The 25,482-nt window shown below is 36.0% G+C and overlaps 1 protein-coding gene across 3 annotated transcripts; it reads left to right on the forward strand.

Moving 5' to 3' along the window:
- The first annotated feature begins 694 nt into the window (after positions 1-694).
- LOC116166204 (neuroglian) lies at positions 695-22,502 on the forward strand. Of its 3 annotated transcripts, XM_031481071.1 has the most exons (15): positions 695-985; positions 9,186-9,269; positions 9,323-10,064; positions 10,115-10,305; positions 11,140-11,415; positions 11,463-11,732; positions 11,785-12,066; positions 15,455-15,642; positions 15,696-15,875; positions 15,921-16,455; positions 16,504-16,774; positions 16,822-17,361; positions 17,409-17,512; positions 20,189-20,286; positions 20,392-22,502. In XM_031481071.1, the coding sequence occupies exons 2-14, from the start codon at positions 9,209-9,211 to the stop codon at positions 20,281-20,283; spliced, it is 3,735 nt and encodes a 1,244-aa protein (XP_031336931.1). In that variant the 5' UTR covers positions 695-985; positions 9,186-9,208; the 3' UTR covers positions 20,284-20,286; positions 20,392-22,502. The 3 variants fall into 3 exon arrangements, with proteins under 3 accessions (XP_031336931.1, XP_031336929.1, XP_031336930.1); XM_031481069.1 differs by lacking the exon at positions 20,189-20,286; XM_031481070.1 differs by lacking the exon at positions 20,189-20,286 and having other exon boundaries at positions 9,190-9,269.
- Positions 22,503-25,482: the final 2,980 nt, after the last annotated feature.

Below are 25,482 nucleotides of genomic sequence, written 5' to 3' on the forward strand. Positions count from 1 at the left end.
GGTACCATACTTATTTGATATGAGAAATTTAAAATATGTGCAGTATCCAATATATGGGGGGCAGGCACTTCGGGGCCCAACGTTATTTAGTGTTATCTTTGTCTATTCACTTAAATGAACATATAGATAATATTGTAGTATTATCTTTGAAATGAATAAATAAAAGTTGCTATATGCTATATTATAGCTAGGAGTAAGGGTTCACATGTAGGAAAGTTTCTGGAAAGACAACGCAATTTTCCAGAATTTAAGAGTTCAAGGCCTTGGAATACACAAGAGAGGTGTGTTGTCCAGTGTGGCCATTGTAAAAACATGCATGATGGCCAACAGTATTACTACACACAAAAATTCAGTTTACTCGGAATTAGTTGCAAGTTTGGCCTCTTTTATTACTAAGCCTTCTGGACTAAATCCAGAATCTGTGAATATGGAACAGATATTGGATCCTTTGTTTATTTATAAATTTATATCATTGAATATGTAAATATCCAATGCAACTATATGTACAATTGTACAAAGATTCAAAAAGAATGCTTATTCAAAGATAAAGGTAACGATGTACGTGTCATCTATCATACGTCCAGTGAATTCGTAAATGAGCCAATGGGATATCATCTAAAATTGATGGTCCATTGACATTTTAGTGGCTAGATGTCGCTAAAAGGTCAACCAATTGGATGTTTGCCACGCCTATTGTTAATGCGGTGGTTTAAATCCACAATAAACGAAAGTGTGTTAGATTAAGAATATTCTGTTGTTTCTTTAGCATTACTTTAATGGATCTTCCATTCCAACGTTGTAAATGGTATTAAGAGGTGCGAGCATCAAATGTTCATTCAACACCGAAGGACGCGCTTTCAAGTTGTTTACCGCGATTAAACGAGTGACATAGTTGCAGCGACCGCACCTTAGATAAGCTCTACCGTGCCTGTGAAGTGTGGAAATGTTTATGGATATGTAACGGTTTGCCTTCTTATTTTATCAGGTGAGATAACATCTCTTATCAATTAAATTATGTTTAGTAAGGGGGGAGATTAGAACGATTTCGAATTCGGTTCGTTTGGGTTTTTAACCTGATGTTTTTCCGTTTTTTAACCTTTTAAACGTCAATAATTCCATGCTACCTTGCATAGTCAGGTTCAACAATCCGCTGTATTCTTGTAGGTTTTTGTTTTTGCTGTGCGATAAAACATCGTTTTCCCTAGCTGTCACAAAAACAATAGGAAGTTATTATTTTATTTGATGGTTAAGTGATGTCATTCAGGTTATGAATTATAATAATTCCATAGAAAAATTGATTTCGGTCTTTACAGTTGTCCCTCGTAAAAAAATAGTTGAATGAAATCATAATTAAATTGGTAATCTTTGATAGGATTTAATAAGAAATGAGTCATCCCGTGATGTCATTAACAGTAACCTCTGACCGGTTTGCAACGTTGAGGGAAGATTCGCTCTAATTAGATGATCGCAGCTGTAATTTGTTTTGACAAATTTCATTAATGTCCTTTGGACGAGCGCCACATTTACTCAATCAATTACTCAATTATTGTCTGCAGTCGATAAAAATTCTGCAGAGCCGTGATTCATGCAGCGAATTTTAGAAAATTTGCCGATTGATCGATTGCATGCAAGATGTTTTTCTCCGCAACATTACAAATCAATAATTGGAAAAATGGGGGTTTTTCAGTGAGACGAAACTCGTCGAACTAAATTCTTGAGGGTTCTTTTCTCCCGATGTTAAAAAAAAATGAAAATCGATTACCCAAGACGAGACGTGTTTATTTTACGTCCCCCTGAATAAATAAATGAAAGTGAAGGGCTCTTTCCCATTCAGGATTGGACACAAGAATTTTAATTGCCAGAAGGAACCTCGGAGTTCTCGAGTATGCAATTAGAAGAATGTACAGGGTTATACCGTATACAGTGCGTTACGTAAGTTGCGGTTGACAGGTGTTAATTAGCTAATTATCCCTGTTTCCCAATTACAATTACACTGTAGAGAATGTATCATCCAAATTTACGGGCATGAATTCACTTCTTATTGCGTAAAGTTCAAGCGATCTGTTTGCGTTTTATCGTAAAGTGGAAGCGCTTGTCTACTGATATAGATCGTTTTCTAGACCTCGATTACCGTGGGTAAATGGGCTTAGATCCCCGAAAAAAGCCATAAAAAATAGCTCGAAAAATAGTCAGTCCGTCTGCTAGTCTGTCCGTCGTTATACGCTCCGCTCAAGGGACGTCGTGTCGACACGGTTTAATGTAAAATTAGCGATGAATCTGCACCATCCTATGTGGATAAAAAAAAACAAGGAAAAAAACCAATGCAGTTACCTACTTTATTAACGAGCTCCTAGAGAGTTTATCATTTTGCTGTGTCGGTTCGTCTGTCCCTTAGCACGATATCTCGAAAACGAGCGGGCCGATTACGATGACATTTTGCAGGTGGATCCCCTATCAAATTTGTAGATCGGAGTTCGGTGATGTAGGCTAAAAAATAAGGAAAGCCCTTTTAACATCTCCATTAGTTATGAACCGAATTGCATGAAATTCAATATGGGCATAACTTTATTTATCGTATGGGTTGTACTCCCGAGGTACAAACGTTTTCAGATCGCATCAACAGCCGTCTGTGTGGCCTAGTGACATCGACATGGGCGCTTCGAATAAAAGCAAATCTAACGACAGTTTCAAAATTTGGTTTTTCGCATGCGCAGTGCCAACTTTTTTAGTTATGGAGGGATTTAAATGAAATTTGATACATAGGTACTTGGAATAAAAGCAAATAATAATAATAATAAATGACCATATTAGCCAATTTCTATACAGAGCCTGTCTAAATGGCGAAGTTCAGACAGGGACATCATCCGTATCTGCTCTTCCACTCAACCCTTCACCAGGTTCAAAATTTGGTTTTGCACATGCTATAGCCATACACAGGAGCTTGTTTGCTATATTTCATTTTTTATTTATCCCAACAACAATCATGTACCTAATCTAAATCCACCCTACCCCCTAATGGCGCAACTTCGCCCTAAATTGTTTGCTTTACGAGGTTCCATCTATTTCTGAAATGTTCGTCGGTCCGTTTGTGCGCACAACTCTCAAACGATACAGAATTTGGTAGGTACAATAGCATATTAAATTCTCTTCAAAAATATAGCATTAACAAAAATTTAAAAAAAATTAATTTCGATTAAAAAAAAAGTTAATTTCGAAATTTTGTTACTTTTTAACCACTTGAACCTTTTTTAAATTTTTTGAATCGCTTGAGTGTTTCTTATACCATCCTTGGTTTGCTATCTTTATTGAATTTAATATGCCATCTTTTTAAACTAAAATATACAGGGTGTCCATTTAGAAAAAATGGGGTTAGGTTGATAACTTACGTATGTGAAAACCGTAGATTGTTATTCAACAATCATTATAAAGAAACTTTTGTATGGCTCATTAATTAAGAAAATACATATAGGGTCATTCTGGAATGGACAATTTTTTATTTTCAAAATAAGTACATGTATGGGGCCGGGTGAAAAAATGGCATACTCTGTATATTTTAATTTAAAAAATAGCATATTAAATTCTCTTCTCAAAAATACAATATTAACAAAAATTAAAAAAAAAACAATATTGATTCAAAAAAGGTTTAAAAAATTTCTACATTTTTTGTATTAAAAAAATGTTTTTGGATCTATTTAATTGTTTTAAATCGCTTGAATTTTTTTTATATCATCCCTAGTATGATATATTTAATGAATTTAATATGCTGTTCCTAAGCTAAGATATACAGGGTGTTCCATTAAAAAAATGAGGTTAGATCTGATAACTTCATGTACTTTTTTTCAAAGCCGCAGATTATTCAACAATTATTATAAAGAAACTTTTGTATAACACGTTTTTTTGTATTAAGAAAATATAGTTATTTTCAAAATAAGTATCTACATAGATGGGGCGGATAAAAAGTTGTCTGGCCTAATCTCATTTTTTTCATGGTACACCCTGTATATGTATTTTAATCTAAAATTTGAATTCTCTTTTTAAAAATATAACATTAACAAAAATAAAAAAATTAATATCGATTCAAGAAATTCCCAAATTTTGTTGAATATACAAGGTGTTCCATTAAAAAAAAATAGAAGTTTGATCGGATAACTTCATGTACCTACTTATTTTGAAAACCGCAGATTATTCAACAATCATTATAAACAAACTTTTGTATGACATGCATTTTTCTGTATCTTTTTTTATTAATAAAATATAGGGTCATTCTGAATTTTTTTCATTTTCAAAATACGAAAGTACATATATCGGGTCGAGTAAAAAAGTTGCCCTAATTTTTTTTAATAGTACACCCTGTATATTTTATTTTAAAAGATAGCATTTCGAATTCTCTTTTCAAAAATCTAACATTAACACCTCGATTAACACAATAAAAAAATTAATATTAATTCGAATACATTCAGAAAAAGGTTTAAAAAATTTCAATTTTTTTGTATTTATAAATGTGTTGAACATTTTTTTTAATTTTGTTTTTTACCATCTCTGGTGTGCTATATGTAATGAAAGCTATCTTTTAATTGAGAAAATTAGGGCCATTCTGAAAGTGACATTTTTTTGATTTTCCCCTTTATTTTAAGCGACCAAATATTTTTTTTCCATAAAAAGTTCTGGATGGCCTGAAACCTAAACTGAAACTGTCAGATATCACATTTTTTTAGTTGTGTACAAGGTATGTCAAATCGAGTGTCAAATAATATGAATTTTGCCTTTGTTATAATATCGGAAGATTATTGCCAAGAAAAAATCAAGGTTATTACGCATTTATTATTTAGCACTCTTCAATGTTGTTTATTTTGTCAAGTGTATCACCAAAATGCTGCAACACATAGGTAAGTTGGGAAACCGAAAGGTTATCAAATTTTTGATAACAAAAGAGTTAATTGTTTATTAGATATTGGTGTACAATTTTAAATAAATTTGCTTGATAACAATTTTTGATATTAATAACAAATAAAGCAAAATTCATATTAATTAATAAAATTTGGACCTTTGACTCTTTTGATCCCAAATTTCATATTGTTTTTACTTGAACCAGCCGGAACCTGTATCACCAAGTTTCAAGATCCGTATGACCTTTCGCTAGAGAGCTTTCGGAATTTTCTAAAAATCTCATTGCAATGAATTTTGTTATTTATCTGGAGACATTTGATTATGAACAAACGAATCCAAAATTAGTTTTTGAAAATTTCATAAAATTGCAATTCTTGGTACGTGTAAATGCACACCGCTTTTTAAACGTACTTTTTCGCTTATTTTACGTGAAAAATACCTGCGTACATTCCGTTCGTCTGACGGTTTGAGATCTCAGCATTGAGAACGATGCTATTTTCGAATTTATTAGCTTTTAACAGGGTGAACGAAAACAAAGAATTTGTTTGTTGAATTGAAACATTCGGATAGAATTGCAGGTTATGTAACATTGTACAGGATGTTCAGGTAAGTGTGTATGAAAAATTGGCTTTGCGCATGCGTGGACCAAATTCTACATTCCTTCAGTCAGATTTTTCTTCAGTTTCGGAACGACTTTAGTAAAAGGTTTGGTTAGGAGGGTGTGACAATTTCGGTTTTGAAGCAGAATAGACTCCTAATCAGGTGGTTCAGAACAAGTCCTGTGAAGGCTTCCTAAGACTCCTGTGGGTTGCGTTAATAAATGTTATTGATTTCACACAGATGGAACTGTATCAAATAAGAAAACGCCCTGACAGCTACCCTTGGTTTATTTAAATGTCTTATCACAGAATTGACGGTATGTCTCGCCTGGAACCCAACTTTGTGTCTCAAAGGAATTTAATATATATTTTGTCTTATTTTCTTGCCCTTTCCTCAATTTTGAAAGATATTTTTATGCTCATTCGACATTCTTTCCATCACTGCGCTTACATTTATAGATCCGCAATATGACAACCAATTTAATTTGAATGTAGTCACGAACGAGACGCTTATCCTACACCGTATGTAGATGGAATTTTTGCTTAATCTACATCGGCACATCAAAATATAGTGTGGGTCAAGAACAGTGTCTCCAGTGGTAATGCCGATTAAGCAAGGTTTAAATTAATAGATAAGGATTTATAATAATTAAATTGTTACATCGATCTAAAATCTTGTAACCCCTTTTTGGGGGAAGACTTTGGTAAAAGTGAAGCTGAAAAGTTTTTTTTTGTGTCACCTTATACGAATAAAAGTTCAGAACAAAATCAATGAAATTTTTTTTATAGGCATCAAAATTTGATTTTGTTACGCCACTCTCATTCGTTATCGCCGGTGGCTAATGGCGCCTTGATATCGCTCTAGAAATTCGCTACAGTAGGTTCCTGGCTTTATGTTTGTTGATTTTCTCACTTTGGGATTTATGCTTTACCATCGAGAGTCATTGGGACCTCGTAGGTGGACTACGTATGACTTTTTGAATTTAAACTAGATTTTCGGTATATCTGATTGCAATCTTGACTGGCGATGAGATATTTAGTCACTGAATCATGCCATGTAGCCTGTACGCACTCATTCTGGCGTCTCCTATCAGGATGGCGCCTTTGGAATTTCTTTCTCATTGACAGCTCTTAGTGTTGCACCTTTCCACGGCTTGATGCTAGGCACCACTGCTATGAGGTTCTGTGGGCAGCCTCAGATGTGTCGTCAGACCGGGACTTTCTCTTCTCTTTGTCGGAGTTACCTTGTTCTCATGGCTTCAGCTGGATTTTGGCCATAGTCTCGCCCAGCATACTTTGCAGCCTCATCTGGACTTGGTGACTCCGCACTGGTTGAGGCAACTGCTGCCTCTGATTCTGGCGGAGCACTAAGTGGGTCCGCGTGAGTGAGGTTGGCGCGCTTAGAGGGGCAACACTCTCTGTTCTTTCATATCAGGTTCTTCGATGCTGGTCTCACGAATATTGGAGAAAAGTCGGTCACTTGCCCACCGAGCTCCATACGGCAGGAAGGTTTTTTTTTAAACTGGAGTTCCCTTGAGCACCATAGTTCGCTTACTGATCATCGTTGGCGTAAGCTGTCCCACATTGGGCTTAGATTTTTTAAAATGTGGTCAACTTTTCTTGGTTGTGGCACTTAAGTCAACACCGAGGCCAAGACCAGGGCCAGGACGGCGCCGTTCTACCTAGTGCAAAGTCCTTGACCACGACAGCCGGACGAGGTAGCTGGTCTGCGATGCCGTATTGGATGCTTCTAACAGCTGTACCCTAGGGGGAAACAAGTACAATTTTTGGTTTCAAATTCAAATTAATTCACGTTAATTCAAATTAATTCACGTTAATTCAAATTAATTCCCATTAATTTAAATTAATTCACCTTGATTCAAAATTAATTCAGGGTAATTCAAATTAATTCTCCTTAATTCAAATTAATTCACGTTAATTCAAATTAATTTACGTTAATTTAAATTAATTCACGTTAATTCACATAACTGAATAACATTGAGGAGCGTCCTTGCTTGTGCACTTATTGCACTTATGTCAGATGTTCTTTTCTGACACAAGATTTCAATTATTTCAACTTCAACGCCTACTTAATAAACAATATTATTATTATTATTATTTAAAACGGTTCTGCAAATCCATGTAAATCGAGTTTGGTCTGGAACTACTGATCGGATTTGAAAAATAAAAACAGTTTTGAAAACATAATGAACATTCCTTTTGACCTATCTAACATTTACTACCCCTTCCTATTTAAAATTTTTGGGGTGCAATTCACCCCCTTCTCAGGGTTAAGGGTATGAAAGTAGTATTATTTAATTTAGGTGTCCCCCTCAAAACTAAAATTTACGTGTTCGAGCGTTTCTGACAAAACTGTCGTTAAGTTGGCAAAATTGGCATTGGCTGTTTCCAGTGGGCCACCCTGTATATCAGTTTATGACAACTATGTATTTCACTGAGGACAAAGTACTTATAATAAACAACGTTTACAGCGGAAATAGTTACTCTAGTACGCGATATTTGTTTTCCGTGCATTTTAATGAGCGTCCCATTCCGTCTGTGTCAAAAGCTACTTCAATTCTTTAGACAATTTCCATGGCTTAACATGATTTTGCTAATATGGATTTATTGCCGAATTTTTGATAAGATATCGAGAAATACAGCTGAAAATGAACTAATTTGTATATCATAAGATGAGACAAAAAATCATCATTCGATTTGTGTTATTATGAACCCTCTAAGTTAATATGGGGAGTAACGATCTGCAGAAAACATTTTTCCTATGTTAATTGCCTATGTTCGGTTTTGAAATATTCACCTGGTAAAAATGCAAACAAATTCAAATTAATTCAGCTCAATTCAGAAGAATTCGCGTTAATTCAAATTAATTCACGGTAATTCAAATTAATTCACGTTAATTCAAACGTAATTCACGTTAATTCAAATTAATTCACGTTAATTCAAATTAATTCACGTTAGTTCACGTTGATTCAAATTAATTCAGAGGGGTATGGAACGACTCTCCACACACAGGATGGGTAAGAGGTTGATTGGGCTTTATTTTTACTTTTATTCGAGGTGCCTACATACAAAATTTCAATCTTAACCCAAAAAAATGGATTGCGCAATTACAAAGTTGGGTTGCGCATGCGCAATTTTTTTAAATTCTTCTGCATTGTTGCTTGAGGTTTACTGGCGCAGGTAACAAGAATTATAAAAGTTTCCGGGGCAGATAGTGAACTTTCTTATGTCTTAAGAACAGTTATCGTGCACATGGACGGACAGATAGCAATACAAGCGATAATTTAAGCGCGGTTTAGTGAGTACTGAGTTGCCGGTGCATACAAACATGAAGCGGGTACCGAAACCTTGACTGAAAATGACAACTCAAGTAGCAGTAAATTTGGTAAGGTATGTTCTGGCAGTACAGCAATATCAGGAATTTTGGCATATACTGCCACTTTTTTGGCAAAACTATTTGCTGGTTGTTTACTCCTTGGAAAAAGGATTTGACCTGTTGAGCCATTTTAAATTATCACCTTTTCTTTCAGTAGTGTATTTTATCCTCAACATTTATCTTATCCAGGATGTTACTGTTGATTTATCTCCTATCAAACTATGTGGCCAATAAACAAAGTTAATTAATTTGCGATCATTACAACAGAAAGAGCGACTAATGCATGCAGTGTTTTCTTTTAGGTAGTTTGTAACAGTTTTCCACCATGTTGATTCAAGTTATCACATTTTTGTTGGCAATTCTACCCATATTTTATGCAAGAGAAAGTGAGTACATATCCCATACAAAAGTATAAAATCGCGAATGCCTCAATTTGTAGTTCCCTCGCCTCCTAGAATCGTAAAGCAACCACCGACCGACGAAGTACTTTTCCAAGTAGGCTCCGGCGATGACGAAAATGACAAACCCTTTTATATCGAATGCGAAGCGATAGGTGAACCTGCGCCAAAGTATAGGTGGATCAAGAACGGAAAGAATTTTGACTGGCAAACGTACGACGATCGCATATCACAGCAATCGGGTCGAGGCACCTTGTCAATAACAAAACCGGCAAACGATGATATCGGTCAATATCAGTGTTTCGCTGAGAACGAATGGGGTGTTGCAACTTCGAACTCTGTATTCATGCGGCGAGCAGAATTAAATTCCTTTAAAAATACGCCGCCCCTACCTGTAACGGGCAACGAAGGGGAACCATTCAAATTAACCTGCCAACCACCCGACGGATGGCCTAAACCGAAAGTTTATTGGATGATCCAATATACGGCCGACGGTTTTAAGTCCATAAACAACTCTCGAATGACTCTAGATCCGGAAGGAAATCTGTGGTTTTCCAATCTCACCAGAGAAGATGCGAGTGACAACTTTATGTACGCCTGTGCAGCTTCTTCGGCAACTAAATTAGTGTACAAATTAGGTAATAGGGTACTTTTAAACGTACTTGCGTCGGGCATCTCGCCCTCATCTAACAAACACACGCCCGTTCTTCAATATGTCACCAGAAAAAATGAAGTAGCGTTAAGAGGGAAGAGCGTCGAATTATTCTGCATATTTGGCGGAACGTAAGTACCCCTTTATTCGCATTGCCATATACCATAAGAATCATCTCCAGGCCGCTCCCTCAAACGGTATGGTCGAAAAATGGGAAGCACATTCAATCCTCAGACCGTATCACTCAGGGAAATTACGGAAAGTCCTTGGTGATTAAGTTAGTCGACTTTGACGATGAGGGTGCCTACACGTGTGAAGTAAGTAATGGAGTAGGCGAAGCGAAATCGTACTCCATCAATTTGGAGGTGTTAGGTATGTATTAAATCGTAGTCAAGAATAGAACAGTGAAACCACTTCTATGTACATAGATAGCTCTTGATTGTCGTTACAAGAATGCAGTTTCTGTCTTTCGATTTTATTGCGCCATTCAACTGACTCACTAAGGTATTATCAGTGCTGTTGTAAGTACCACAAAAGTGTACTGAAGTACCAGTATTTTCGAAACATAGAATACTTCATAATTTGGAAGTAAAGAGTAAACAAATAAAGTACCCAATATGCAGTACACTTGGTTAGTACTTACACTAACAGCTTGAAGTAGTAAGAGTGGTAACTACTGAGTACCTCTTTTGTTCTTAAATAACAGAGCAGTCAAATAAAACTTCAAGATCCTTGATTTCTACGTCACGGTTCCAATACCTGGCAGTTGTTGGGCATGAAAGCAAAAATTTAACATGAAAACTCTATCCGGGTCATACAATGGGTTCGATTTAACACACAGTTAATTGACAAAGACAAAAATTTATTTCTCAAAACAAATTAAAATGACAATGCTGGAAGAAAAAGCATTCAGAGCTTATTTTTACACATACCACGCACGCAGGCGTCCGACAAACAATTAAATGAAAAAAATTTTAGTTACTTAGTTTTTCTCATCGTAAAAATTTTGCCATATTCACACACAAATTCAGGAAACGTCACCTCCTTTCCATTAAACTGGATGTAAATAACGTCATAAATGACAAACCTTGTATAAAGGCTTCACTATGCAACAACTGCTTGGTGGACTTGAATCTTCTCACTGTTCTATTCATTCTATTATAACAAAAATTTGCAAATTGCGAATTTTTAATATTGCCAATTTAGCGGTTCCATACTTCACCGAGGAGCCGGAATTTATTACTGCGGCGGATGATGAAACGGTCGAGTTTCGTTGTGCCGCGTCCGGAGTTCCCGAGCCTCAAATTAAGTGGATTCATAATGGTAAACCGATCGCGGAGGCTCCTCCTAATCCAAGACGACGAGTTGGACCGAACAGTATTATCATCGAACGAGTCAGTAAGAAGGACACCGGCAATTATGGTTGCAACGCGACTAACTCTTTAGGTTATATTTATAAGGACGTATATATCAACGTGTTGGGTATGTTATTTTGAAGTTTTTTGATTTATTTTGTAAAACTCGCGTAGCATTGGCACCTGAGATTTCCGAAGCGACCAAGGAGTTGGAGGCAGTAGATGGGAAAGATGTAAATATGACTTGCAAGGTGTATGGTGCACCAAAACCAGAAGTTAAATGGATTCATAATGGTAAAGCTCTTACGGGTGGTCGTTACAAAGTATTGGACAGCGGAGACTTGCATATATCTAACGTTCAGTTTGAGGATAGTGGAGACTATCTGTGTTATGCTGAGAATAAGTTTGGTAAAGCGAATGCAACGTGCAAGTTTATTGTTAGAGGTAAACTAAGCATTTTTTCGTTTTTCCTCCTCAACATCAATATTCCCGGTAGGTCATACGGAAATTCGCGACGGTCCAGAGGACTACGAAGTGAAATCCAAATTACCTGCAACATTCCGTTGTAACCCGAAGCACGATAATAATCTTAAGTTAGAAATTATATGGTTAAGAAACGGACAGCAGATCGATTCCGATGCACAACCTCGTTTTGTTAAATCCTCTGATTTCTCTCTCACTATAACCCAAACACGTGAATTGGACTCCGGCAACTACACGTGCGTTGCAAGAACACGTTTGGATCAAGCTGAAGCCTCTGCTATTCTTATAGTTCAAGGCAAGGAATAAATGTTTCCATTTACTAGCATTTAAAATCACGGTGACGGTCTTTTATTGCCATTTTGAAATTCACGTGACGTCTTGAGGTAAAATGGTACCTATATCGATACATAACTACATATACAAATTTAAATACAAATAAAAGAGACCATTTTCTCAATAGTGTCGATTAGTAAGCAAAAAGTTACTAATGTCAAATAAATAAATAAACTACAAGCATTATTTTTTGAAATAAGCAAAGGACTGTTTGGGAAGTTCCTAAATCCTCCAATGGTTCCAAATTTGTTCTTTGTTCTTGGGTTTATTTAAGCAACCATAACATATAGAAGAATGGAGCTTCTTAGGTTTTCGGGAGTTGTCTTTTTCACTATGAAAAAATGTGCTAAAATCCCAACCACAAGATTCGCCAGGCAACCTGTCTAGCGCAGTTGAGTTGAAGCTTGACTGCAGTACTAAGTGTCCCTGGTTCGGGCATGGATGTTTATAAATGTATAGTGGGCGGGGTTGGTAGAGCAGCCTTGGCTCAAACTCCGCCCACTCAAAAGTAAAGGCCAAAGATAAAAAATAAAATCTGAAATTTTGCTCAGCGAGTCCCTTAGGCCTACCACCCATGAGCTAGGATCTCGCTAAGTTAGAGAAGCCCTAGAGCTACCTCAGATGCGCCAGTTATGAAAACGTCACTAACTAAGGCTGCCATGTGATAAGCTCAAAATATACAATTAATTAGATATAAAAATAAAAATGCCAGACGATTATTGCGGTCCAAGGTCATGGCAGACATCATATTTTGGAACGCACTGTATAAACATATGCTCGGGAAGTGGGTAAAGTTTTGCTGTCTGCTGAGAACGGAAAAAAAATCTGCTGTGATAGGCTTCTAACACTGTAATAAACAACATAATAAACAGATTTTACAAAATACTTTTGAAATTTCATAATTTTTATCAATTTAAAAAATGTCTGCCATGACCTTTGAAACCGCGATAATCGTCTGCCATTGTTATTTTTATATTTAATTAATTGTACTTATCAAATGGCAGCCTTTATGAAATAGTGAATTTTTTTTATGTGCCTATGACAGTTTGTGGATTTTGTTGGGAGAGCTTTAATTTTCAGAGACTGGGTTCGATTCCGTTATTTTCCGGTTTAAAAATCCTAACATATCAAATTTTTACCTGTGTGAATTTTGCCCCCAAATTTTATGAAGCAAAAAAATTCTGAATTTGGAATGGATGCGCCCGTTTACACGAGTGCATTTTGTTTGCACGCCGCCGATTTGAAAATTACGATCGAATCAAATTTGGGGGGGAGGGGGCTAAATTCATAACTGTTCTTCAATTTTACAAATAATTATTTGTTTATAGAGCGACTTATTGCGTATGTTTTGCGCCCCCGCCGTTTTTTCTAATACAAAGTTCCAACTGCCCCCCCCCCCCTTTTCAAATTTGACGTTTTTCTTGTGATCGTTTGCGCATGTTTTCGACCCAAATACCATCGTTTGACCCCCGCCATTTTTCAGTTATTCCAAATATAAAATTCCATAATGCCCTACCCCCGTTTTCAAATTTGAAGAGTACTACTGATCGGTTGCGCCCTGAATACCTCCTTTTATTGCCCCAACTGAAAAACAGCGGGGGCGTGATCACAAGAAAAACACGTTATATTTGAAAAATGGGGGACAGTATGGAATTTTGTATTCGGAATAATTCAACAACAGCGAGGGCGCAAATGGAGGTATTCGGAGCGCAAACGATCACTAAAAAAAAACGTCAAATTTTAAAAATGGGGGGGGGGGAGGTATGGAATTTTGTATTTGGAGTAACTGAAAAACGGCGAGGGCCCACGATTCAAGCGCAAAATAATTCTTTGTAAAATTGGGGGACAGTTATAAATTTCCCCCCCCCCCCCAAGTAGATATCGTAATTTTTAAACCGGCCGCGCTCAAACAAAAATGCAAACGGGCGCATATTTCAAAAACGAAATTTTTTGCTTCTTTAAATCGGGGGGCCAAATTCACATAGGTCATACTGGGGTAGGGATCTTAGAAAAAAGTTGGGTAAAACCACTAGTTCCATCTCTCTATGGATATGGTTGCTGATAAAAGAATGGGACCAAAATTATTAACCTTTTTCGAACGTTTTGGGTCCTTAGCTTATCAGTAAAAAATGTTTGTTGTGGTTACAGGATGTCAATCCAATTGTCTTTCATGCAGAATCTAATGAAATGAAAAATAGCAATATTTTTCACCATCACGAACCTCTAAACAAAAAATTAACACATTCAAAATTGCGTGTTTCGGGACCCTGTGCCAGTTTTTTGTGAAACTTTTAATACCACAAACAGAATGAATCTAGCTACATTTGTTTCTGAGATACAGGGTGAAAACGAAAAGTTTGACTTTTTGGAACGTTGTCATGTAAGATGGAAAAAAGGTAAAAAGTACCTTTTTTTAGATATTTTTACTTAGAATCCAGTGGCGTAGTTTTTGGACCGCCGTTTCTGAGATTTGACAGAAATTGAAATGACTTGCTTCTACCGTAATTTTTATTGATTGGCTTTAGTTAGCATGGGTAGAATAAACAAAAAAATATCTCCGTGAACCCATAGCCTACTATTTAAAAACGCTAAAAAATAAGGTTTTTATTTTTGGGTAGTGGCTAAAATTTAAATATTTTTTTTATTTATTTTTTAAATGTTTTTAAACAATTTTATTTGCAATATGTTAATGTTGTAACCTTTTGTTAAATTAATAAATATAATATAATATCCCATTAAAAAAAAAATAATAAATAATATATTGTGATACATCACTGTAATCAGGAAAAAAATTCAGAAAAATTGACGTTAAGATATACAGGGTGTTGCATTTAAAAAATACCAACTGTGGATCAAACCTCTGAAACGGTGGTCCAAAAATTTTTTTGATTACGCCACTGGATTCTACGTAAAAATATCTAAAACAAGCAGTACCTTTTCTATCTTACATGTTAGTATGGTATGTTAACATTGCAGAAACCCTATATCCGTATATCTCGGAAACAAACGTAGCTAGATTGGTTCTGTTTCAGGTGACACAGGCTCACGAAAACCGCAAATCTCTGTTTTTAAAATAAAAACAGCTGAAATACACTGCAGGACCCATGGTACATTCAATTTTTAAATTTCATTCACATTATTCAGTATTAGAAGTAAATGAATTTTTAGAGAATTTCGTTTGCACTTGACTATTTTTCTATCAAATATTGAACATCTCAGGTATTAATCGTATTTGAAGTAAAATCAAAATTGCTTCTCCATTTTCATGAAGTGTACATTTTCATTTAGCAATCGCCATATGTAAAGTGTAAACTCATGCACTTAAATTTAGCTAAAATTTTGCATTTTAGAAGTACCGAATCAACCCCAAATGAAAGGAATTATATGCAACGCAAAGGATGCGACAATTAATTGGATGCCCATGGGTGACAATCGAGCCCCAATTTTGCGATACATAATAAAGTACAACACAAGTTTTACGCCTAACAAATGGGACGAGATGAATAGTAAAATCCCACCGGGCGACATGAGTTACAATGTAAGGCAAAATTGTTTTCAAAACGTAAAATGACTCCATGTAACGCACAATAGGTTCCCATGAGTCCCTGGGCTAATTACACTTTCCAAGTTATTGCGGTCAACAAAATTGGACAATCGAAACCATCGGACCACTCGGGCGTATGTACGACTTCCGCCGAACTTCCTCATAGGAATCCCGATAATGTGGAGGGAAAAGGAGATCGGCCCGATAATTTGATTATTTCGTGGACTGTAAGTGTTTATACCGATAACATCCGTGTTTAGTATTACTTACAGCCGATGCCTCAAATTGAACACAACGCGCCGCGATTCCACTACAAAGTGTATTGGAAGGAAGACATTCGGGAGAAAGAATTCCAAACCAGAGATATAATGGATTGGCAACAAGATCATACGGTCATTGAAAACACCCCTCCATTTACACAGTACAGAGTCAAAGTACTTGCGATGAACGAAATGGGTGCATCTAATGTAGCTGCAAAGGAAGTAATCGGATATTCCGGCGAAGACCAACCGACAATGGCACCGGACAAGTTTAGCTTAATTAAAGTTCAATCACCGACTGCCGCTTTACTCAGCTGGAATCCGGTACCGCTCAGTTCCGTTAGAGGTCATTTCAGAGGATACAAAATTAAAACCTGGACAGAAAACAGATTTGGTCATCGTGAAATTCAAGTGCAAGGAGACGCAACAAAAGCGCTAGTGAACAATTTTGTACCCTTCAGTAAAAATTACGCACAAGTCTATGTTTACAACGATAAGTACAATGGCCCACCGAGTGAGACGTTAAGTTTCGACATGCCAGAAGGAGGTACTGCATTTTCTTTGTTTAACATTAGGTGATTTCAATTGTTTTCAGTACCTGGACCCATATCGTCATTACAAGCCTACCAGTTAGGTTCTTCAGCGTTTTATTTGGAATGGAAAAAACCAGAACAGCCCAATGGCATTCTAAGAGGCTACAATATTTATTACGAAACTGTCGAAGAAACAGCTGTAGGAAAATTAACCCCTCGCCATGAGCAAATTACAGATCCAGATCAGCTTCGTGCAAAATTAGGCGGCCTGCATCCCAGTGTTAAATATCGCTTATACGTTTCTGCTCTAACCAACGCAGGAGAATCCTCAAAGTATGCTCTAACCTTCTTTAACATTTAACTACCTTGGTTCTTTATAGGTACTTCATTGAACGTGAAACCAAACCGATCGGTACAACTTGGCCGTCAGTGCCCGATTTTACGTGTCAACGAATTCCCACAAACGACAATTCGGCAAGTATCAAGGTGACATGGTTGCCAAACTTCAAAGGAAAACCAGGCTCCTACTTCTTTGTCAAGTATAAGAAGAAGGGAGATTCTGATTACATCTCGACCAGTCCGGAAGAAAACAATGACTACTTGATGGTGCAGGGACTGCAACAAGATCAGACGTACGAGTTCATTCTCGTAGCCGCAGATGGCACTAATTACACACCGAGTCAACCTCAAGAGATCGACACTTACGGTACCGGACCAATTATACAGCATCACGAGAACGTCGCGACTGCCGGCTGGTTCATTGGGATGATGCTCGCCATCGCGTTCCTGCTTCTCGTTCTCATACTGGTCTGCATTGTTAAAAGAAATCGTGGCGGTAAGTACGCTGTGCACGAACGTGAGCAGGCGAACGGCAGAAGAGATTATCCGGACGAAGGCGGTTTTCACGAGTATTCCCAACCGTAAGTGTCGTTTACTGAGTGATTGAACATTATATAATACGTTTCAGTTTGGATAACAAATCTCATGGTAGGGCCTCGATGAGTAGTGAGCCTAAAGTAGGTCCGGAAAGTGACACGGATTCTATGGCCGAATATGGAGAGGGAGATACTGGTAAGTTAATGAGAAGTTTGAGGTTATGTGCAGTTGGGATAGTATTTTATTTTTTGGAAGTCTTTCGTTTTTAGTGGTGTCTATTGTGTGAAGTATGGATAGCGAGCCATTCTTAATTTTTTCTAGCGAAAAGAAGCATGGTAACAATTTGATCTTGACTGAATATTAAAGTAATTGTCTTATAATAATTATTAGTGTCTTTACTGCTAGGGATGACTAAGAAGAAATGGATCATAGTACGAACGATAAAACACGACACGTGCGTTATTTAATTTTCGCCTGATAAAACTCCTTATCACAAACGGCAAGATGTGTCTTACTGCTAACACCATCTAAATTAGGCTAGGGGATTCTCAGAGAATTATTTTCTCACCCTTTATGCGTTTTGGGTCACTCAACACGAATCTGTACTGGCTCGGAACTTTGTTTTTTTTGCACTTTTTGTCCAAATTTTGGCACTGTCCTCAGTTTTTGGCCGCTATCTCAAAAAGGAAATGTTTTTTCGACAAGCTTGTTCTATACAAAATTTCTTTCCACCGCTAGAGCCACTCCAAAGTGAATCATGTTCCCGGACCCAGTATACCTTAGGTACTACATCAATAATGAAATATAGGGAAAGTTATTATGAAAATAGTTATGTATAGGATCTACTCTCCATATTTTTCAGTTGGTGGAGGGGTCTGTATTGAACAGAAGGTTTGTGTAAGCTTATACTATTTATACTAATAGGCGCAGTCAAATGAAACTCGATCCATGATTCTCGTTTACAAAGGCGCGTCAATTTCTAGACATCTCATCTCGTCACGCACGGGTTTCATTTGACTCACCCTAGTACTTTAGCAGAGCTTGGTACTGCTCGCGAGCGTTTTTTCCGCTCGGGATAAACTGCTCGAGCATTTTGATTGATCCAAAAAGCATAGAATGGGAGAAAATCGAAACTTTCCTCCCATTTTTTTTTTCTAATATACCTACCCTAAATTGAAGAAATTACAAAAGCGACAAATTTAAACAATAATTACGCATTAACAACATTTCTAAAAGGAAAACAACACAGATACAAATTCAAACAAAACGAACTAACTGTGTGCTTATTTCGTAAATAATTCTCCAAATTTACTTAATAAATTGAAATATTTCTATACAGGGTGCACTATGAAAGTAATGCGTATCTTCAAAGAAAAATAGATTTATTGATCAGATTGCTACAAATGGTTAAAATTCTTCAAAATAATTTCCTTTTGCATGAATAAACTCGCGAAAACGATTACCTGAAAGACACCCTGCAACTCCTCGATTGGAATGCCTCTCAGAAGCCTTGTAACATGAGCTTGGAAGCCCTCCAACATCTGCCAGTGCTGTGCTTTTCCCAGCATTACGAAGATTTGATGACCTTTTTGCAAAGGATACCATGACAGTACCAGAGGTAATATTTAAACCAATATAGACGTGGTCACTCCCGACCAACGAAAGCGCATTTTTCCCGCACAGAATCAGCAATAACTTGAGAAGGAAGTGACCAATCCAAAAATCTTTTATTGTGCAGGGCCTCGGGGTTGTGCTACACCGTATAAGAAAGAAACCACAATAAAAAAAGCTTCAAATAGAGGACTAGTAGTGCTACAGATGGCAAAAGTGCGAACAATAGCACTAAAAATGTGATCTCCTTTGCTGAGAGTTCTAATGTTATGTTTTTTATTTATGGAGATCTTTTTTTGAAATTTTAATCATGTCTGGGTCTCATAAAAGCAAACAGCGCATATAGTGAAAATCAAATTCGCAGAGTTTGCAATAGCAATTTTCTTATTTACACAAACTTTCTTTTTTAAATCACCAACACTGGTTCCATGACGATTGTCGTTGTGGCAGCTCTGATGCAAACTTTAATTTTAATAAAGACACAACTTTCAAATTGAAAAATCACCTCCTCTTCTATAACTTGAAACTAATTGCGTAAACACTAACTTTGGATAGCAATCAGAAACTATTCCTGTATCACTTCTTCTTAATTTTACTGACAAACAACACTTCGAAACACCGGCTGATAACTTAACTGGAAAGTTGCGTATGTGAATTTCACACTACACAATACAGTTACTTACATCGAACTTTCATATCTACAACTTTGAACATGTGCCATCGTTTATCTAAATCAATTAAATTTTACTTTGATAAAGTCCCTATATGAGACTTCTGCTAAATAATTCCCAAAAAGACGCAATAATTTCTTTACCCACATGTTTTTTACCTTCTATGTATCAATTATTTAATTATTGAACAATGTTTACAGCAAAAGTAAAACTACTACTAAAATTAAATAAAATCCGTCAATTAGCCTATTCCACCAGATTTCCTAATCAAACTTTGAATAATGTTATATCCAAGGTGTCCCGCTTGCCGTTTCCTTTAACCGAAAATTACGCTACTTAAGCGCATTTTTTACCAACCCAGAAGAGCTACCCTTATTTTTGGCATTAAAAAAAAATGAAAACAGGACGTTGCAATAATAATTGATACATTGAGCGTACAATGTCAATGTTTGTTCTGCTACCATGAGGGTGATTATCTTACTCGCTATCTACCACTTCACAGGGTTTTTGAAGAATATTTTTTTGTGTATATTTTTTATTATTTTATTTTTGGTTATTAATGCATTTTTGTTATTTTAATTTTGTGTAGAGGGTATGAATGAAGACGGTTCATTTATTGGCCAATATGGCCGTAAAACGAAGCCCGGTGAGACTACATCGCAGGGATTTGCGACACTAGTTTAATGTGTAAGGATTTTCTTGTGGTTTTATTTTAAGCACTAACGCCATTAACAAATTGCGCCGCTAATTATGATCTGTCGTACGTAAATTAAGGGTTGTATTTTTTACTAGGTCGCTTTACTGAAGATGGCTCATTCATCGGTCAATATGTACCTAGTAATATGAAACAATTAAGCTCGACTCCTACTACCGGTGGCTCTCGAACTAATGCAACGGCAACCTACGTCTAGCCTTATTAACACCTCATACGCAACCAAATATTTCATCGTACTACTGTAATTCTTCGGTATTTAGCTTAAGCATTCTCGTTTAGTGAATATCTTTATGGTAAGAAAGCTTTAAGTGTGGTTTGTATAATTTACAGTTCCGCACCTCGATTAGTTTACAGTTATCACAAACAGATTCTTACCATAAGATGATGTTATTAAGTTAACGGATTTTTTTGGATATCGATTCGTCCATTTTAGGTTTAAATTGTAGTTTTTAACACCTAAAATCAAAATAAATTACGATAATAATATTAAATGTGTAGTCTTGTTTGACTTTCGTGTTGTAATTTATAAGGTGCGAGTGTCACTTATAAATTGTAACGGTGAGGGTCAGATTAGCATATAGTTTATATATTTCGTTAATAAGTTAGAGAATTAGATTTTATTATTTCACATAATGTAAGTTTTCGATAATTAGTTCACGTTTCCTTAATTAGGTTTTAAAATGGAAACTTCTGTTACACTGCCTGATTATACAGTTCATGTGTATGTATACAAACTCATTTTTGAATTTTTTTTATTTTTGGATCTGACTAAATGTTCAACTATGGCTGTGTATATACTCAAGTGGTGTACCAAAAAGTACATATCAACATCTAGTTAGACTGAAAATGAATTTAAAGGTTGACTTTTTCGTGAAAGATAAGACTAATTTTCTTTTGTATCTAAGTTTTACGAACGATATTCACAACGTGCGATATTAGATTATGAGATTTAAATGGCAAGGGCATCGTTTATTCAGGTTATGGTCACAAATTAAGAAAATCCATTTGATCACTTATTTCTGTACTTTTACTAACTATTGTGTATGTATACATATATATGTAAGTATAGGAATCGAGATTGCTTTTGCACAACTTATTTTTATGTATTATAATTTAATCTTTATGCTTAATGAAGCTTGTTTGTTTGCCGGTTTGTAAAAAGCTCTCGTAATCCGGCTCGGCAAACAAAGCTAGTTATTTGGCAAATTTGTGCAAAAACGACCTCCCACCTAAATTTAAACTACCAAGTTAATTTCATAAGTATATTGTATTTACTATCTTTTTTTCTCCTACTTTATGCACCTTGTGAAATAAATTAGTACTGTGAGTAAATTTGCTTGAATAGGCCGAATGATGTGTACCGATCATTGAAAAAAAAATTGTTTCCACTCGCCACACTATTTTAGGGCAAATAAAAAAAATTCGCTGTCGTATATAAATAGTAACAGATTAGAAGATTATATTTTTTTATCATTTGGAATGTGGTCATTGTATGAAATGTGTCACTAAATTGTGGTATTTTTAAAAGGTTTGGGGTGGTGCTAGTATAATGATTATGCGTTTACATACTTGTTGCTTGTTACATTACTTATGGTCGCTTTTTAATGTCTGTCCTTTCAGTTGTGGCATATTAACTCTTCACAATATTAACAAAAAATTAGTTACGGATAAAAATTAATATATTTTATATCAGTGTAGTATGTGCTTTTGTATGTGTAAAATATATGAAAGTTTGTCGCTCAGCATGAATTTTTTAAAGATGTACTATTAACAAAATGATGCACTGTTGGATATTACGTAAGGTATTTGATACTTGAATATATTTATTATTATATAGCTGCTTTTATTAGAATAACATTTTTGTTACAAATATATATTTTATTTTTTAACTTATTACACATTCAATCTAACAATGAACATATTTTTTTATAATATTGTCATCATTTGAGGCAGCTGTTATTTTGTTGTTGTATAGGGGACTGTGTGTATGCTGAAATCGTACTAGAATTAAGTGGTCAATTCCCATGGAGCACCGACTAAATATTTTCATTTAATGGCTTTTACGGACAGTTTCCTTATTTCTATGCCTATGTAGTTACAAATACATTTTGTTATACAAATTTTGATTTATTTTTTATAATTTACTTTATTACAATGTCAGTTTGCACTCAATAAAATTTAAATATTGTGTTGGTTTTATTATTACACAACTACTCTTAAACCGAGGATTTTGAGCTTTTTGAAAATGGGAAATGTAGTATAAATACATAATTTGCAAGTCAACAAAAATCAGTTACAGACGCCCAATAGAACCCCTCCCTCACCCCAATGGAGGATGTCCTTAAGGAGGAACACTTATCTCTCCTGTGGGCGACTATTTCTAAACATTAACAGTACACGTGGTGGTCTCCCCACCTACAGAATCGCGCGCATCATATCAGATCTGAGTGATAAAATTCACCAAACAGTAGAGGACATTTAAACAGCCTGCATAGCAAAATGCTTTCAAGGAACATACCCTGTTGCCAGAAGAATATTTAACAAATCTCAAAGTCAGTACCTATACTTGCTAGTTATAATCCCGAAATAAATGGTCCTATAATAGTGCAAATGTGAGGGCATACTATCTCTGCAGCCTCATGTCTACGAAAGGATCTATCAAAGATCACTCAAGCAGTGGAAACCATGGAAAAGATCGAGCCTGTTACTAACCACTCACTTTCAAGGCTCTCGCCAAATTGTGGCGTCAGCTGAAACTAGAAGTCCCCTGCACTCTTAGAGTGAAAAGTGAGGCCGCCACAATCTTCACCCAAGAATTAGTTTAATGAGCCCTTCAAGTCACTTGATGGAGATGGCATTATCTCTTTTTTGTAGGTACCTCGCATAAGTACCAAACACATGGCGAGAGGTTAATGTGGTGTTTATACCCAAAGGTCGTTCAGCAGACCTAAAGAGTACAGACCTATCAAATGGAAAAGGTCCTTGACATATTGATTACCAACGCGACTGTATTGTAGAATGTAAAATCCATAATTTCAAACAGTTCCAAGATTGGACTACTATTTCAAAAGTTACAGCCCTTTGAATTTTCTTTCGAAATTGGTTTCTAGTCCATCACTTTTGATTGAAAAATCTAATCGAAAAAGTACGAATTGTTTTGGATTCTACGCGCCAAAATTAATAAGAAAGTGTTTTCCCGAGAAATTTTGGTGTAGTCGATGTTTGGTAAAAAAGGAAGGTTATACACTGCCTTTTTTTGAGGCCCGCAAAAAAAATTGTCTCAGATCGACCCGGAAAAAAATTTTCTTATAGAATGTGCATGTAGAATCCATAATTTCAAACAGTTCCAAGATTGGGCTACTATTTCAAAAGTTACAGCCCTTTGAATTTTCTTTCGAAATTGGTTTCCCAGTCTATAACTTTTAATTGAGAAGTCTGATCGAAAAAGTACGAATTGTTTTGGATTCTACGCACCAAAATTAATAAGAAAAAGTGTTTTCCCGAGAAATTTTGGTGTAGTCGATTTTTGGTAAAAAAGGCAGTGTATAGCCTTTTTTTGAGGCCCGAAAAAAAATTTTCTCAGATCGACCCGGAAAAAACATTTTCTTATAGAATGTGGCCTGTAGAATTCATAATTTCAAACAGTTCCAAGATTGGGCTACTAGTTCAAAAGTTACAGCCCTTTGAATTTTCTTTCGAAATTGGTTTCTAGTCTATAACTTTTGATTGAAAAATCTAATCGAAAAAGTACGAATTGTTTTGGTCTACGCACCAAAATTAATAAGAAAAAGTGCTTTCCCGAGAAATTTTGGGGTAGTCGATTTTTGGTAAAAAAGGAAGGTTATATACACTGCCTTTTTGGAGGCCCGAAAAAAAAATTTTCTCAGATCGACCCGGAAAAAAAATTTTCTTATAGAATGTGGCCTGTAGAATCCATAATTTCAAACAATTCCAAGATTGGGCTACTAGTTCAAAAGTTACAGCCCTTTGAATTTTCTTTCGAAATTGGTTTCTAGTCTATAACTTTTGATTGAGAAGTCTGATCGAAAAAGTACGTATTGTTTTGGATTCTACGCACCAAAATTAATAAGAAAAAGTGTTTTCCCGAGAAATTTTGGAGTAGTCGATTTTTGGTAAAAAAAGAGGAAGGTTAAGTATTCAAATACTATGCGAAGTATTCGAATACTAAATATTTGTGAAAGTATTTGAGTTACAAAAACAAATACTGCTTCCATAAAAGTATTTAAATACAAAGTATTTGAATACTTTAAAGGATTTGAAAACTAAAGGGTATTTACAAAATCGAATACTGCCCAGCTCTGAGCAGCTGTCTTGAACTCTAGTGACCTCTGCTTCCGCTTCTGTATATTTTTCGACTTCCACCTGCGCTATTTTATAGCGGAAGTATAGCAGAATTTTTCAAATATGACAAGTTGCGCTGTGCGTTCTGATTGGCCGAACGGGACCGCGTGACGTGTCGCGGGCGGGGACTGCCAGCTAATTATCAAATTGGACAGTATTTACACTTCCGCTTCCGCAAAAATACTTTGCCTTCTGCTTCCGTTGCGTCACTAGTTCACTGTATCTGAAGATATCAAGGCAAAACACAAAACCAGATGCGACTTGATATCAGCGTGCCGCCGTGGGATTAGGCGAAACACCACATTATTTGTGAATATCCCGTAGTCGCCTAAATGTTGAGGGACTCCCTTGCATGTGTCTTCATAGTTTATTACCTCAAGCGCGGAGTGGCTTAAGTAACGTTGGGGGTGGTCAACTCTAATCATGAAGGCAGTACATATTTATATCCACTGTTTGAGTATCACAAGAGCTATCCTACAGCCACAATGGAGCCATTTTTTTCTGCACTTAAAAACCTAAAGATGGTGCAAAAAATGATTGAGACACTTACATGCAGACTTAATGGCCCACACTTGATATTCTGAAGTAATCTACAACCTGAAGCAGCTGGCAATCAACTGTTACTTTACACTGGGTTCAAAGTCATTGCCAGCCACATAGCTAGTTACCCAGCTTAAGCCAAAAGATCCAGAGCTTCAATGTATCATAGAAAAGGTCACATTATAAGTGAGTCATAAATTTCAGTGAGAAGAGATAAGCAGTTTCCTTTTGACAAAAAACTATACCATTGCACATTTAACAATAAA

This window comes from Photinus pyralis, unplaced genomic scaffold (genome assembly GCF_008802855.1).
Source record: "Photinus pyralis isolate 1611_PpyrPB1 unplaced genomic scaffold, Ppyr1.3 Ppyr1.4_LG3a, whole genome shotgun sequence".
In the NCBI taxonomy this organism is placed as follows: domain Eukaryota; kingdom Metazoa; phylum Arthropoda; class Insecta; order Coleoptera; family Lampyridae; genus Photinus; species Photinus pyralis.

Excerpts from the sequence above, each read along its gene's own strand:
- LOC116166204 (XM_031481069.1), top strand. The coding sequence starts at position 9,209 with ATGTTGATTCAAGTTATCACATTTTTGTTGGCAATTCTACCCATATTT. Across the intron at positions 9,270-9,322 it reads CATATTTTATGCAAGAGAAA|TTCCCTCGCCTCCTAGAATC; the intron begins GTGAGTACATAT and ends CTCAATTTGTAG. Across the intron at positions 17,513-20,391 it reads ATATGGAGAGGGAGATACTG|GTCGCTTTACTGAAGATGGC; the intron begins GTAAGTTAATGA and ends ATTTTTTACTAG.